The sequence below is a fragment of the Ursus arctos genome, unplaced genomic scaffold (genome assembly GCF_023065955.2).
Source record: "Ursus arctos isolate Adak ecotype North America unplaced genomic scaffold, UrsArc2.0 scaffold_2, whole genome shotgun sequence".
Classification (NCBI taxonomy): Eukaryota; Metazoa; Chordata; class Mammalia; order Carnivora; family Ursidae; genus Ursus; species Ursus arctos.
In genome coordinates, this window is record NW_026622874.1 from 23,223,604 (window position 1) to 23,241,214 (window position 17,611).

The window sequence follows — 17,611 nt, forward strand, 5'->3', positions numbered from 1 at the left end:
ACTTTTGTATCTGAACTAGAAATCTTGCGCACATTAGGGCTGATTTGCTATTCAGCATAATTTAGCAAGTATTTACTGCACAAATATTTATGTGATCTTGGATAAGAAACAACAACCAACCCACTAATATAGGGTAGCAATTTATTCAAGAATCTCGAAACCTGAGAAAGGTAAATATTTGTACTTGTGGATCTTTAAATTCAGAATTATTATGTACACCTAAAATTAATACAATGTTATACGACAATTTTACCTCAACTTTTTTAAAGGCCATTATAAAATAAGAATGAATAGGTATCACAGTACAACACTTGGCTATGCCTCAATTTCAATCTCAGTCCACTCCTTTGCTTAAGCCAAATTTCTAGACATTTTCTTAGATTTCTCTTTACCTCACCCCACACATCCAATCCATGTGCAAAGACCATAAATTCTATCTACCAAACTTGTCTTGAGACCATCTGCTTTTCATCAACTTCACCTTTATAAATCCTAGTCCAAGGACAATCCGCTTAGCTTAGCTACCAGCAGGATTTCCTAAATGTTTGGGGTACCTGGGTGGCTCAGTCGGTTAAGTGTCTGCCTTTAGCTGAGCTCATGATCCCAGATCCTTGGGCTCGAGCCCCGTATCCAGCTCAGCACAGGGATTCTGCTTCTCTCTATGTCTCTCCCCTCTGCTTGTTCTCTCTTTCAAATAAATAAAATAAGATAAAATAAGAATTTCCTAAATGCCTTGCCCTCCCACTTTTAGCCTACCAACCCGAGTGATCTCATAAAAATATAAATTACTCATCACTCCCCTTGCTTAAAGCTTCAATGGTTTCCTTTTGTTATTCCTCTCTAAGTTATTCCACTTAGAAAAACCTCCCAACCCTATCATAGCCTCCAAGGACTACTCCATGTTGTCCTGAAGGACAGCCCAATCTCGTCTTCTAGTGTTTTCCCCTTATTCATGCGCTCTAGTCACATTGGCCTTCTTTCACATCTAGGAGCACAATAAACCTTTCCCTGTCCCAAAATATGTGTACTAGCAGTTCCTTGTCATTTAGGTTGCAGTTTGAATTTCGTCTCCCTGGAGAGGCCTTTCCGGATTTCTGGATTTAAACTGGCTCCCCTCCCCATTCACCTTTTGTTCTGCCAGAGAGTGAGTGGCATTCACTGACTGCACTGCACAATCTCCATCTAATATTTTCCTCTTCTGCTTATCACCTATCTCCCTCCAATAGAACGTCAACTTGAAGAAGAGGAGGACTTTGCTTTATCAGCAGGGTTTATAACAGGCCTCACACATAGCATTCAAGAAACACTTGTTGAGTGGGTAAATCTTTGTTTCAACTTTGATAGCTTATGTAGAATCACAGTAGTTTTCTAATACAGCTTTAGTAACTCTGCCCCGTACATCTTCTCGGCATTGCTTCAACCCAGGAAAAGGTCCATTATTCCAGAGGAGGGATTCATATTCCCCCTATTTCTTGGCAACCACTAGGTGAAGATCTGGACTCGGTTCAACCATTCAAAATCATTAGATAAGGGGGAAAAGAAAGACAGAAATTAGTATTCCTGACATGAACCATTGTCATTTCTCACTTAAAATTTTGAGGAAGAAACCCCCCCCACACACACAATTCTTAAGATCAAACACTTTTGGAGTTGAAAATGTTAGAGAAAGTAGATGTGGACAGAAAAATGTTAGCGTGTGGGAGGAAAAGTCAGAAGAAGGTAAGAGAAAGAGCTCACACCACGCTGTGAGTATCATGGTTCTGGGCTTGGGTTCCATGTCTTGCCTTGTACATAAACACTAAGGAAGAGAGTGATGGAGTGAGGTATGTGGGGGCGCCGAAAGGGAGGAGTGGGAGACCAGGACAGGAGACGTGAAAAAGGCTAAAAAGAAAAGAGAAGGACGGAGCAGAGCCGTACAAAAGCAGCCTCGGATCTTGCCGGAGCCGCAAGCGTTAAGGGGAGGCGGGGAGTGACGCGGTTTGCGTCTGGAGCGGCTCCTTGGAGTCCACAGCATCCACCGCCGGAGCCTCGCCTTCCTTTCTCCCTCTGCAGACATATCGAGACACAAAAAAAGAGGCGACCCCTGGACCAGCGCGAGGGTCCCACCCGCACGATGACCGAGACCACCAAGACCCACGTAATCTTGCTTGCCTGCGGCAGCTTCAATCCCATCACCAAAGGGCACATTCAGATGTTCGGTGAGTCCTCCCGCCCACCCCCGGAGGCTGCTTCCGCCTCTCTCCTTCCCCGGCACCTGTATTTTCCAGGGCGCCTGAACAGTAAGGCGTGTGCCCCTCTGGAGGGATGCGCCGGCTGATCTCCCTGGTGGGAGGTCATCCCCTCTATTCCGGGCTCCTGGGAAGGGACGTAGACTGCTCTTCCTCGGCGTCACTTGCTCCGGCCAGACCCGGCTCACTGGGGGCCAAAGGGTGGGGGAGGGGAGGGGCCGGAGGTGACTGTGGGTTTGGGCCGGGTGGGAGGTCGCGGTTCCAGAACTGGGGTGCGGTGGTGTGGTAGTTTGGCCACTTGGCTGGTGAGGATCGGGGTGGGATTAGAGGTTGGGTCGCGGAGAAGGGAAGAGGGGGTTGGAGATAACGTGCTGTTTGTTTAGGATGGGCGGAAAGCTCGAAAGAGTTAAATGATGTATAAGCCTTAGAGACACAAACACACTCACACACACCACACACCATTAGCAGGGCTGGGGCTTCGAGGAGATTAATTTAGGGTTTGGCTAATGGTTCAGGGCGGCCCAGGGGCGAATGTTTGAGGGTTGTGGACCGTATATTGCCGGCGCGAGGTGGATGGCTGAGTGAAGGGGGCGGGGGGCTGGCCAGCCTGGGCTTGGCTGCCGGGACCCGCTGCCCAAGGAGGGGAGGGGGCGGGGCGGCCGCTGCGGGCAGCCCTTTTCAAGCCGGTGTTGATGGATCCGGGCCCAAGTTGGCTGAGGCTCTGCCCAGGGCGGCGATGGCACCCGGAAGGCTTGCGGCGTGCGAATGTGTGTATTGAGTGTGAGTGTGTGTGTGTGTGTGTGTGTGTGTGTGCGCGCGCGCGAGTTGGGGTGGGGGGGGACATCATTGCGCGTTTGTTTCTTGGAGGCTTTGGGGCGTGGAGAGAAAGGGAGCGAGCGGTGGCTCCCGGCTGCTGGTTTGAGATTCAGCAGGGGCAAGGGAAATGTGATCGATGCCTGTCGGAGATAGTGGGCCACCGGCGGACGCGGCTTCTCTGCTGCTCCGGTAGGACCCAACGACGCGGGGGCGTGCGCGTTTAGACGCCGAGCGAGGGATGCGGAGGTCACTTCAGAAGCAGGCATAGAGTAGAGGTTAGAAGTTGGGAGTGCTCTTCTCTGGCACTGAAGGAAACGAGAAGAGGAGAGAGAGTGGGCTGGAGATGGATGAGAGACGGGTGGGAGGCCCTGCTCCAGCCTGCCAGCAAGGCGCTATCCAGAGGCGGCGGTGCTGAAGAGCAGGGCGCGCGGGAGCTGGCTTTGGACACACGTGTTTACCCCGAGCCAGAGGATTGCGTGAGCCCTCCTAGGGCTGTTTAATGAAAGCCACATCATGTCGGTAAAGACTTGGCAAGGTGGCTTTGACTAAAAATACTCTTCTCTTCAACCTAAAAGGTGCGTTGAACTGGGCCCGCTTATTAAAAACCTCATGAAAAGAATATAGAACTACTTTGAGCTGAGGGCAGATTCAGGTAGGCACATTGATAGGATCCAAGGAGGGAGATTGAGAGGTAGTCATCCCTTCCTCACCATTCCTTTAGCTTTTAAAAGTGTCTTATTAGGAGCTAATGCTAGCCTACCTATTAAATAAAGACTTTTGTTCAAGCATAAGAGTAGACCAGAGCATCTCATCATTCATGTAATGAAATATCAGTGCCCTCGGAACATCTACTTTCACTGATGCCTTTACCCGAGTCCTGCTTTTCTTCTTCTGCTTATTTCCTCTAGCCATTTTATGTCGCTGTACTTTATTCCTCTCCGTTGCCCAGGTGGGATGGGGCTTTCCTCTGGAACTCCTTGGCTCTAGAAATCTTTAATGAGCCAGCAGGTACTCCTTTTTTCCTGTGGCTGAAGTAGTCAATTCCACTTGTTTTGGATTGGAAGAGGGGTAGATTTAAATCAAAAACTGAGTATTCTGTGTTGCAGCTGAAAAGAGTTTGCTAACAGTGATAAAGGCTTTTGTTAAGTCAATGCTGACCTGCCAATTCTCCACGAGTTTAGAGGACAGAATCTGTGGAAATAGGCATGGATTATAGCAAGCAAGTTTAGACATAGAGCAGATGAAAGTAGACTTTCTGACAGTAGTGACTATGTGCTTGGTATTGGGACTAAGGAATAAGAGAGAATATCTGTCAACAAAGCCTTATGAGCGTCCATTAGTTGTGTGTAATCCAAAGGGCAACATGGAAAGAGGATATGGTATGCTCACTGTAGCTTTAAGGAGTTTATAATCTAATGAAAGATTTAGCACATATACATATGAAAAGAAACAAGAACAAGAACACAAAATACATATTAACTATTCTTTGTAGAATCTCTTATGGGAATCTTTGAGCTCCTGATAAATTTTGTGATTTACTTCTGTAGTTTCTGGTTTACAAAGCCTTTTCATCTCACTTATTCCTAATAACAAGCTTACCAGAAAGGCATCATTATCTCCATTTTACAAATAAGAAACTGATGTTCAGAGGTGAAGTGACTTTCTTAAGAGGCTTAGGTGACATGGAGAGTGGGTGGCAGATTCCTCCTGATTCCACATTCTTGATTCCTCTTGCAGAGGCCTTTGCCCTGTACCAAATGTAGGAACAGGTGCTCACTGATCTGACTGCATAATTCCATGAACTCTATTTCCTTCAAACATATACTAACAGATTAGAATTAAATTGATCATCAACTAAATGAGATTCCTAAATATGCATTTTAAGAGCTTTTTTCCATCTCTAACGAAATCAGTTATCCATGAACTATTTTCTCCTTTTAAATGGCTTTAAAATCTTCTCCACAACAGTACAGAAATAATTAATTCAATAAAGTTATCAAACTTTCTTTGAGGTGCCTGAAATTTGTAATTGAATTTTTTTTAAAGACCTGAACAGGACTTTGAAATTAGACATCTTTAACAAAGTTCTTATATTTTGAAATCCAATTGCTTACCAAAGAAAAAAGAGAAAGACTATAAACAAAAAGAGATGTGCCATTCAAAACTAATAACTCACTCTTCATCTCTGAAAAATAGTACTTGTACAGTTCTCGATATTTGTAAAATATTTTAGAATGAGCTTTTCCTTTTACTTTGAGGAAGAGGGAAGTTGATATTATTCCTAATTGTGGCTATAGAAACACATAGAAAAATTTGATGTTTGTAATGGAGATATTTGATACTTATATACTTAACTATAGGTAAAATGTTTTCAGGGATGAGTAAGTTTCTGGCAAAATAAACTCATAAACTAACAATGTTTTATTTCGTGGTTCTGCCTTATTGCATAAGAGACTAAAATGACACTAGAAGTTTTTTTTAACACATAAAATCTTAGTTATTGAGTATGTAGAGATTATATTTCAGTATAACTTTCTTTGCATTTATATTGCTGTGTTTGTCAATAAATTCACCCTTGGGAAATAAGATAGTAAGGTTAAATAGTAAAGTAAAAAAGGACTGATCAGAAAAGTTTTGAAAAATAAAGGAATTGAAGGACTTGATCACTGCAGAAATGTATTCTGTTTTTTTGATGATTGCAAAATAACTGGATTTTCCACGTTTTCTACTTCAAAATATTTTTACTTTGAACAAGTGGGTCTTTTGAAAAGAGACATGATCCGATTCTGTCCCCCTTCAAGGGTAATGAAGAGGGCTTTTTATTTATTGTGGAATTGGAAACGCAGCCCCTATTGCTACAACTAGAAATCATAAGAAAAATGAATTTGAGTTGCTAGTGATATAGAGAACTATCAGAAATCAAGAAACCGTTTAACATGCTTGAAATGCCTGCAAAAAAAAAAGAGCATTAAACACAAAGTGGTACTTTATACTTTTGGCACCATTATCTTATTTGATCCTACCCTGCAAGTTAAACTGAATAATATTATCATCTCCTTTTTGCAAATGACAAAGTAGAGGTACAGGTGTAAATCACTTGGTCAAGGTCATATGCAAAAGTCAAGATAAAACTAGTTTTCTGATATCTAGACTCTCTCTCATCCAGGATGTCTCTTTATTCCTTTAATTGCAACAACACCTTTGAAAGGAGGAGTCGCCTGAACTTAGTTATTAACAAAGGGTGTTGAGAACTTTGTGAATTTTTGTCCTTGGTAACACAGGCCACCAACAAAATATATTCAACAAAGGTATATATTCCCAACATCTTATACTATAACAAGGGAAAGCTATTTCTTTTCTTACTACTCATATATTTTCCATATAATTGTGTTGCTGGAACGTTTTTTTCCACCACTCCCCTACCTCCTCCTTCCTCCCCACTCTTCTGTTACCACAACTAACACCTACTTATCCTTCAGATTTTAGCTTCAATGGTACTTCCTCGGGGAGCCTCCACTGACTTCTAAATTAAGTATGGTTACCCTGACATTTGATCCCACATCACTGCATACTTTCCATGCCATAACTCTCATCTTATTATGTGCTTAATGACTGTTTTCCATGCTAGGCCTTAAGCTCTATTAGAACAGAAACCATGCCTGGTTTCATTATTGATTTATTTCCTAGTACCTAGCATGGAGTAGGCTTCCCATAATAGTATAATATAAATAATAGTTATAAGTAGCAAGTCTTGGCTCCATCATAGTTGTTGAGTAAATAAAAAATAAATGAGTCTAGAATCTTGTTCCAGGTAGAGGAATCACACCATGCACAAAGGCTGGGGTGGTGAGACAGAGAGCCATGATATATTAGAACAAAGGACGGTTCAAGGAGAAGGGGAGTGAGAGATAACACTGGAAAGGTAGATGGAAGTCTTATCAATTATGAAGGCTTGGAAAAGAATTTAAATTTTATCCCAATGACAATGACAAAACATTGCATGATTTTTAAAGTAAAGGAAAGTCATAATTATATCTCTGAAGTTATGGATTAATTGAGTTTTGAATATAGATTGGTGAAGGGCAAGAATAAAAATGTAGTGACCATCTATGCACCTATTTCAGCAATACGGAGCTCAAGGAAGGGAAAGATGGTCACCTCACCCAGACCGGTAGTATCTGGGATGGAGAGTAAGTGTATCTGAAAATATTTGAGAGGTACAAGGGATGCTTATTTGGTGACTTGATGGGTGGGTAATGGCAAAGTAGACCAGGGTAACTCTCAAGTTTCTGTCCAAGGTAGATGAATGAAGAAACTCTGAAAGAAAAGCAGGTTTGGGTTGGTGGGGAAAGTGAAGGTTCATACTTACTCTAAAATTTCGGAAATAGGGGCGCCTGGGTGGCACAGCAGTTAAGCGCCTGCCTTCGGCTCAGGGCGTGATCCCGGCGTTCCAGGATTGAGCCCCACATCAGGCTCCTCCGCTATGAGCCTGCTTCTTCCTCTCCCACTCCCCCTGCTTGTGTTCCCTCTCTCACTGGCTGTCTCTATCTCTGTCAAATAAATAAATAAAATCTTTAAAAAAATAAAAATAAAAAAATAAAAAATAAAAAAAAATAAAATTTCGGAAATATGTGTTCTAACCAAGCACTGATGCAAAAAAAGGAAATACTTAAATTCAAAGTGTCTTTGTAGCTGGGAAATCTGAATCTTCTAATAAAAGCTCCCAGTAGGTTCTAGTTGGATTATTCAAATTCCTCATATGAGAACGATATTGAAATTTATTAACATTATGGAACTAAAAAGATTTTTAAAAAGGGTGTGCTGCCTTTTTTTAAAGTATGAACTTGGAAAAAATCAAGGTCCTAAAATTGGCTTTTTAAAAAATGTTAAGGTTGTGAAATTGGGAATAGTTGATACAGTCCAAAAGACCATCCTAGAACTTGCTCGTCATAGTGATGATGGCTGTAATATAGTTTCAGGTGGATTTGGGCATTCTAACTCATTGATAAGTTAAAAGTCCACTAATGGAAACTCATGGATCAAGCTTGGTAGTTTCACTGGCAGGAGCTGTGTCTGCTCATGAGATGAGAATAATGCCTGAAAAAGAAAATTTGGACATTTTTGTTCACACGAACAGGTGTTTGCTTTACTTTCTCCTGCTGAATTAACGAAGCCTCACACGGAACAAACTAGCTATGCGAGGGGAATATCCCATCTAGAATTCATCCTAAACCAAGGAATAAGATAAAACCAAGAGGGCTGATGTTCTAACAAATTTGAAATGAAGAAATATTCATTTTCAGTTTCTCTTCTCTTTTTGTTTTACTTGATTTTGTTCTACATGTCTAAGCCTTTTATTAGAAAATATGCTTAGAACTATCAGAATTAGAGGGCTCCTATGCCTTTTAGGAAAAAGTTTGAATTATTACTTAGTAGGAACATCCTTTAAAATATTGTGAATCTCAGGCACCTGGGTGGCTCAGTTGGTTAAGCCTCTGCCTTCAGCTCAGGTCATGATCCCGGAGTCCCTGGATCAAGTCCCGCATCAGGCTCCCTGCTTGGTGGGGGAGCCTGCTTCTTCCTCTGACCCTTCTCTCTCTCTCTCTCTCTCTAATAAATAAAAATCTTTTAAAAAATAAAAAAAATTATGACTCTTAACAGAAACATTTGTATACACATTTCCAATGTTAGACCAAGGCAAATGAACAACCTAGAAGTGTGGAGGCAAATTAAAAAAAACAAAACCTGCTAACCCTCAAGTTTGGACCCTTCTGTTTCAGAGATATCCTCAGACATGAGAGGAAAATGAAAAACTGGATGGATTATCTGTATTTTCTGTTATTTTTCTATTGATAGGCAATAGTTGTGAAAGCAGTGTATGGATGACTGGGAAAGAGAATGGAAACCCACCTTTTTTTTGTTAAAGATTTATTTATTTATTTGAGAGGAAAAAGAGCACAAGCAGGATGGGGGGGGGGGAGGCAGAGGGAGAAGCAGACTCCCCACTGAGCAGGGAACCATGACCCTGGAGCTTGATCCCAGGATCCCCAGATCATGACCTGAGCCAAAGCGAGGCTTAACCGACTGAGCCACCCAGGAGCCCCATACCTGCTTTTAAAAGTGTTTCTTTAAAGGGCGCCTGGTGGGCTCGGCCAGTGGACCCTATGACTCTTAATTTTAGGATTGTAAATTCAAGCCCTATATTGGGTGTAGAGATTACTTAAAAATAAAATCTTAAAAATAAAAAGTGTTTCTTTAGAAAAGATTCAAGTGTAAATTTTATAATATCACCACAGATAGTGTTCTGAATGTAGTGATTGTTTAATCAATATTTAATGACACTGGGGCTTCCCCTGCTCTGCAGGGAGGCTGCTTCTCCCTGTCCCTCTGCCTACCACTCCCCTGCTTGTGCTCTCTCTCTCTCTCTGTCAAATAGATAAATAAAATCTTTAAAAAAATATTTAATGACACCGTAAAATATGCACTTTCTAGTAAAATTCTTGTTCATTTTTTAAAAATTTATTAGAGAGAGGGGGAAAGCACAAATGGGGGGGAGGGGTAGAGGGAGAGGGAGAAGCAGACTCCCCACTGAGCAAGGAGCCCATCCCAGGACCCTGAGATCATGACCTGAGCCTAAGACAGACACTTAACTGACTAAACCACCCAGGCACCCCTCTTGTCATTTTTTAAGTTTTCAAATCATCCTGAATTGCTCAAGAAGATCCTAAGGACACAAAGAAATGCATTAAATATTTTAAATTTAAAATTTTTTCTTCAATATCACCTTTTTAAAAAACAATATTAAACACACAGAATTTTGGTTAAACAAGGCATTTAAAATAATTCCTAAAGATGCGATGTCACAGACTAAGAACAGGGATATAGGAATTTATTTGATAATTACATAACTTTATTTATGGATATGTTCCATATCTCAACATATGTAAATGCAGCATTAGTTTACAAGGAAGGAAGTTTTCCATTGCCAGAGGTTTTCCCATTATAAGCATTCCACTGCAAGGAACAAATTTGCTTTTTTTTGGATACAGTTTGGCAGATAGCCTCAGAAGTATTTTAACCCAAAAAAATATTACATGGTTTGACCAAGGCCATCCCCCTGACATTGGCATCTTCCCTCCACCTCTTGTACTGGACAGTATCTCCATGATCTATGAACTCTGCAGCAAAGGCAAATATTATAACCACTACCAACATTATCATCTTCCACATTATCATTTTAATAGTGGAGTTACCTTCTTTGGGCTTCTGTAAACTCTTCTACCATTAAACTGTTTTCTGTGAAATTTATCGCACAATTCTCTTCAGTTCTGGACAAGTGAGCCATTCAGGAAAATTGTTGTAATTCCAGGGATAAAGGGGTAGGAGGAAGAGGTAGAAAAGAGCAAGACTTAGAGGCTAACCCATGGAAGTGGTGGCAGCTTCAATAGCACTCTTTTTCCTACTTTCTTCTGCATCATGTTACCTCCACGTGGATAGCCATGCTGCTATATGTTGACCTCATTTAATATTTACCAAACAGTAAGAAGAGGGTGAGTGAAGTATAGCCCCTAGATAAGACTTAAGCATATGGTTTTGCTCTTGTTCCAGTTGCTTACGTCATAAACCTTGAACTTTCTTGATCCTTCTCTCTTTGCACACCCCATCTATGTCAGCAAATGATTTTGGATCTCTCTCTCTTCAAAATACAAGTAGGACCAACCACTTTTCCACATCTACAATCCTGGTATAAGCTACTGGTATCTTTCACCTTCATTATTTCAATCGCTTCTTAACTGATCTCCCTGCTTCTACCCTTGGCCCCAATATTCAGTCCTCAACAAAAATAGCCAAAGCAATCCTTTCTAAATGTAAGCCAGATCTAAGTCAGATCATGTTGCTCCTTTGCTCAAAATTCTCCGATGGCTCTCTATCTCATTCAAAGTCAATGTCATTAAAACGACCTACAAGGTCTTCATGATTTGCAACTTTTTCCCCTCACCCCCTACAGCAACACAGCTCTTTCCACCTCTTTTTTAGCCAACCTTACTGACCTCCTTGCTTCAACCTTAGAGTCTGTGCTGGATGTTCTCTCTGCCTAGAATGCCCTTCCCCCACATATTCCCGTGTCTAATTCACCCTCCTCAAAGTTTTTGCACAAATGTAACTTTTTCATTGTCTACTCGGCAGATCCTATTCCCTTGATCACATAATTTAAATTGCAGCTCACACACTCCCAGTCCCCCATATTATTTTTATATCTTTTTATATCTTTTCCCCTTACCGCTTATTACCTTTTAGACAAGCATGTTATTTCCTTATTTGTCATGTTTGTTATTTAATGTCCCCACCTAGCATATGAGCTCTTCAAGGACAGGGATCTTCATTTACTCTGTTTACTAATGTATCTCAGAGTCCCAGAAGAGTGCCTGGCACATAATAGATGCTCAATAAATGTCTGTCGAATGAGTGAATGAATGAAATGTTAGAATTACCTACCATCCTCACCTCAAGACTATATTCTTTTTGTGGCAGGAAGGGTAGAGAGTCAGGAGAGGACTCGGGGCAGTTGATTCATTCAACAGCAGCTTAATGAGTTACGATGTGCCTCAGGCACCATGGTAGGCCTCAGGGATATGAAAATTAAAGGCAATCTTTCCCATGCCCTACGGGAGATCATCTTCCATATAGGTGATAAACAAGCTAAAGATAGCAGTTCAAGTCATCAGTGTTATAAAAGAGGCAGGAACGAGTTAGAGTGGGAGCAAAGAGGAAGAAGACATGGTGGGAAGGCCATCAGAGCAGGTATTAGTGAGAATGAGCTTGAAAGTAGGGGCTGCCCAGTGCACAGGATGGAGAATGGCATTCTGGGCTGAAAGCAGGGTATATGAAAAGGCTCTTAAAAACATGGCACATTGAGGAATCTACAAAGAGCTTGCTAGATAACTGAGTGTGGGTGGAGACAAGGAAGGGCAGGAGATGAGACAACCAGAAAACAGGGTTGCGTGGAGAGGGGAGGGGGGCAGTTCCAAAGAGTTCAGACTTTACCCAACACTTTTAGTGAGCCCCTGAAGGGTGATGGGCAAGGGAATACATTTCACGTATGGGGCCTTCCTCCCAAATGTCAACGTCCCTGGCACTGATTTTTTCTAAATATTTTGATGTTATTTCTGTATCACTCTTTGAAATAAGGAGGGCTTTTCGTTTTTGCAAGATGATTTTATTTACTTATTATTTTCCAAAATGGAACCATTGTCTAATGCACAAGCCATACCTACTAAAGGAATAAATAAGTGATAAATAATACTACTGTGCAACCCACCCACCTACCCACCGAACCTCTTCCCTGATTGGAAGTTGTTCTCACCTACGCTCTAAATGTATGTCTTCTGTACGTCAGGGGGATGGCCTCTCATTGTTCAAAGACTCTCAGGCTTGGTGAAGTCAATTCACTCTCGTTTGGTCTTCCATAATTTAGTAGCATTTGGATCATGTGCTTGCTCTCTTTTCCATAGGCTTAATTGTCAGAAGAGTAAGGACCATAGAGTTCTTTTTCCTTGATACTTGTTTTTAGCTCATATTCTCTCAGGAGGTCTTGAACATTTCTGCTCTTGCTGTAAAACTATGGGTTGCATGACTTTGAAATTTAGTATTATATCATTTTAAATCCTCAAGTAAGTGACATTTCAGTGGGGGGCTGGGTTTCCCAATGCTTTATTCTTCAACATTTCCCAACCCTTCATCTTGGTACCCACAGTGAGGTCGAATACTCATTCCATGCAGCACTGAGATTAAGCTACATCAATAACTATTCATATTTCTTTTGAAACATTTATGTTCTCATAAATATTTAGCAGTGTGTGGTTCATCACATGAACTACAAGATCTTTAGGCAAATGTCTTTTGTTGTTGTCAACTTAGAGACTGTTACCCATTATAAATTAAGAAAGACAATGAAATAGGATACATACAAATTTAAGCTGTAATTGCTTCATTTACCAGGAACCAATCTGCCTAAGCACAGTTTAAAAATTATTTACTTGTTATGCCCTGGGAATCAAAATTTATAGATAACATATGATTTGCCCATGCTGTGAATAATGTTGAAAAAGAGGTGGGTAAATATCTCAGTTTTTCCTCTTGCTTCGTTGTTTCTCTCTATGTGGACATTAATAAACTGAATTGCTATTGATTTGGGAATATACTTAGTCTCCTTTAGCCTTTGTTTTCTCCTCTGTAAATACAGTGATTGAGATAACCCAGGGGTCAGCAAACTATAGCCTGCTGGCCAAATGTGGCTTGCAAGCTGAGAATGGCTTTTATATTTTTAAGTGGTTGAAAACATGTGAAAGAAGAATAATACTCTGTGACACGGGAACATTTTATGAAATTCAAATTTTAGTATTTATAAATAAAATTTTATTGGCATCCAGCCACACTCATCCACGTGTGTATTGTCTATGACTACTTTCTCACACCAGAGCAGCGGACTTGAGCAGTTGCAGTAGAAACCTTGTGAACTGCAAAGCCAAAACTGTTTACTATCTGGCTGTGAACAGAAGAAGTTTGCCTATCCCCGATAGAACCTACCTCTGGGGGTTGGAATGGGGAGTAAAACTAAAGGTTTCCAAAAATATAAAGTGCAGTCGAAGTGCATTACCCAAAGGAACTCTATAATGAACAATTTTCAGTCTAAACTATATCTCCAAAAAGAGACTTGTTTAAGGAGTAAATGTAGTTTCAATTTCATAATTGTAATTTTTCTAGCTGACTGAGTAAATGATTGTGTTCACAATGGGGATGATTTTCTGGTGTTTGGTTTACGTTGGACATTGATTAGCCCCTCTGGCTACTGTCGGACATTTATTTGCTGAAAATACATTAGATGTATTTTCCCAGAACATCCTTTTCCCGATTCACAGTTACCGCCTTCTTTAAATCTAATATTTTATGTACTTTATAGTTGAGGATTTTAAAAGATTAGCACATCAATGCATCAGGCGTTTGCAGGCTGCTCTTGTAGTCACATCTCGTTTTTCTGCAGCATCTCACCTCCCTGTGAACTCTGATAGCACTTGCTTTGTACCTCTCTTATAGCACTTAGCACACTGTGCTGTGGGGTGTAGCTATTTCTGTGCATGTTTCATATTCTCTATCAAATTTAGATGTAGGTCCTTGTTGGGGTCATACGGCATTTTGTATTTGCTAAGGTGCCTAGCACAGTGCTCTAAGCACATGGAAGGTACTATAAATATTTACCAAATAACTGAAAGATTGAACCGTTAGGAATATTTAGAATTCTTAGAGGTAAAAAATAGGTGATCAGAAATCAGACAAGAACTTGGGAACCAGCAAATATGGGAAAACAGAGTCAGAAAACAGGACAAATAACAAACACTCAGGGACTTTAAAATTGAGATGGTTGTAGTCCCAAGATGAGAAGGCTCATGTGTCCTAGTGGAATCCTATCCCAGAGGATAGCCTTCCCAGATCTCCACAGTGGGAACCTGCAGGTCATTTTTGGGAGCTATTAAGTACGTAACTTGGCAGGAGTAAAAAATGTGGGGTCAAGGATGAAGGCGAATCCTGAAACTGTCCCCTAGATGCTTTAGGCAGATGCGTGGTACATCTAGCAATGCCTTCTCAGTGAGGTGAGTAGGTCGGAGGATGGCAGAATAGTTAAGTTTTATTTTTATTTATTCACAGTTTGAAACAGGTTTTAGGCAGAAGGCACCTGGCAAAGGAAGATTTGTGTATTGTTTACTTCAAACAAAGTGAACAGAAAACTTGGTTTGTCAATTGTTAAGTTTTCACCTTCAGAAATCACAGAATCTCCATTTGAAGGACATTTCAAAAATCACGCAGATACTCAGTACTGAAATCCCCTTTAAAGCACCTTCACAAGTGTTTATCCAAACTCTGTTTGAGATCTTCCCAGGCCAGGGAATGCACTATTGTCCAAAGCAGCCAGATAGTGCTTGGCACAGTTTTATTTTTTTTTCAAGATTGTTCCTTCTGTTAGGACATTGGCCTTCCTGAGACTTTCCTATGTTGGTAGTTCTTTTCCTAGTTTTTTTCCCTGGGATCCATGGAAGAGGTCTAATCTGTCTTCCACTACTTGTAAGACATTGGAAAGGCTGTATTCTGTCCTCCTTGCCAGGCTTCTCTTTGGGCTTAAAAAGCTCTAGTTCCTTCCACTGGGCATCCATTACTGCTTCTAGTCTACATACGACCATGGCTTATCTTCTGATTATAACTTCATTGTCTGTATTCCTCTTTAAATGTTATGTCCAGTTCATGATGCATTCTAACGTGGCCTGATGTGTGCTGTCTTATCTATTATGGGACTTAGTGTCCTGGACATTCCCTTTATTTATGGCACTCTTGTCTATCTCTTTCTCATTAAGTCAGATAAGGCAAGCTATTGCTACCTGCATGCTAAAATGTCCTGATGTTCTGAATAATCAATCAGTTTGGTGGACTGAGCTGCTAAACTAGTCCAATTTATTTAAACATCTGTCTGGTTAAAAACAAACAAACAAAAAACCTGACTGGTATATTTTCAAGATGTGGTATCTACTGGAACTTTGCAGGTCAATACACATGCTTAGCTGTGAAATGTCAAGCATACCCTAGGAGTAATGTGCTGCCTTGAGAAGAAGAAACTGCAGGCTCCCAGACAGGGCTGAGACCAAGAGTCTCTGAATTCTTGAATTATTGAGTTTCTTGATATCTCATTGCAGGGTATGTTATTTTTTTAATGGGTTCTGTTGAGAGTTCCAGATAAACTCTCATCCATGTTTAAAAGTCCTGGTTTGGGGACTGAACTCTGAACTTTCTTCCTATCTTGTCTAGTTCTTCCCTTCATGGTTATGCCATTGGCACTGCCCTATTCCCAGGGCTCCTGTAAGAGTGGCGGAAATGCTCTTGTTCCCAGTGATGGTGACTTTGTCCCAATAGAGGTGGGCAGTGTCACATTTAAATTGGGTAGGTGGAATTTAAAAACAAATAACAAAAAGGTCATTTTTCTTATGGAAATTTCCAAACATGCAGAAGTAAACAATGATACCCAAAAGTACCTGTCATCCAGCTTCAATAATTATCAATTCTTTGCCAGTCTTGATTCATTGATACCTCAACTCACTTCCCCACCTATGTTCTTTTGAAGCAAATCCCAGACATCCTATTGTTTCAAGGTGAGATCCGTTCACCTAGTACATAATTGCTTCTCTGTCTATATGACTTCATCAACAGACTGGATCTTTCTCCTCGCCGGTTCATGTTTATTTGCGTGACAGTTTGAGTTGCAAATGGGCAAGTAGGGGGACAATGTCTAATTTCCATCTTTGAGCAGACATAATAATGCCTCCACCCCAGTCAATGGCAAGTGACACTTTATCATTGGCATTGCCTTTAAGCAAAGGATTTATGGCCTTTCCCATCTTTCTCACATCATGTGGGTCTTGGAAGGCTCCCCTCCAGAGCTGAACTCCCACTGAACACAATGGGCCTTTCTTCCATGACATACAACTTCCAGCTCTTTATCCCTTGTCATTCAAAGCCATGAATGTCTGTGTTAGAAGATGTTCCTACATCAGTGGGCCCCACTCCTAGGGGCTCTGAACAACCAGGGCTTCTCATAAAGCAGAAGAGAGGTCTGGGAACTGTTTCCAGAAAGCATATACATTCACCCTCAGTATGGTACAGGCCAAGCATCAAGTTTCTGGGCTTTTGCTTATATTGTTACCAGTTTGGTGAGGTAAGCTCATACTGGTCTGGAGTCCTGCTTGGTAGTTATAGATATCGTTGATGGAAAAAAAAAAGCAGGCAGAATTTTGTCTTCCACTTCTTCTTAAGAGAAAGAAAATAATTGACCAAATTCTGTTCGGTGACAATTTTGCTCCTGGGATAGCATTTGAATTCTGGGCTTCTGTTTGGCCTGCCTTTAACCTCTGTAGAAAATTAAAATAAAATCCTTCTTATTGCCTCAATCCTTCCCTAGCTGTTTTAAATCAACTTTTCAAAGTGTATTGTCATGCAGTTTTGTTATCATTTGCATTTAAATGTAGTGAATAAAGAACTCCCTGCTGAATCCCTTGAGGAATGTTGAAGCCCAAAATCCCAGTTTGCCTGGTAAGTCAAGCAGCTTTGAATATTCATAGAAGAGGCTTGAATGACTTCTCCATATGGAATTTGCTCTTCCGGCCTGCACTCATTTTGTTAAGATTGGTTCTTCCTGGTTTCACTTGTGGTTGTATGGAGCTCTGAGCATGGACAGGGAAGGAATGACAGGGAGCTGGTAAGGACAGTTTCCGGAGTGGGGCCTTTCATCATGGCCATCAGGGTACTCTAATGTTTTTCTGGCAGTGCGCCCCTTCACTTGCTCCCATCCCCCACTCAGTACAACCCACAGTCATTTACACATATGCATTTCTTTTAGATGCAAATAGTTTATTTCAGCCTATTGTGATCAAAAAAATTTTTGTTTAAAGAAATGTAGAAACATATTGCTCTTGGAAAGGCCAGGAAGAGGAAAAGGAATAAGAGATGAATGGCTGATGAGGAATTGT

At 41.0% G+C, this 17,611-nt stretch overlaps 1 protein-coding gene across 1 annotated transcript in view; it reads left to right on the top strand.

Annotated features, from left to right (window-relative positions):
- Positions 1-2,065: 2,065 nt before the first annotated feature.
- Positions 2,066-17,611, top strand: part of NMNAT2 (nicotinamide nucleotide adenylyltransferase 2) — a 142,434-nt gene continuing 126,888 nt past the window's right edge. The window contains exon 1 of the mRNA XM_057314867.1: positions 2,066-2,198. Within this exon, the coding sequence (XP_057170850.1) occupies positions 2,114-2,198 (85 nt within the window). The 5' untranslated portion in view covers positions 2,066-2,113. The remainder of the gene's footprint in view (positions 2,199-17,611) is intronic.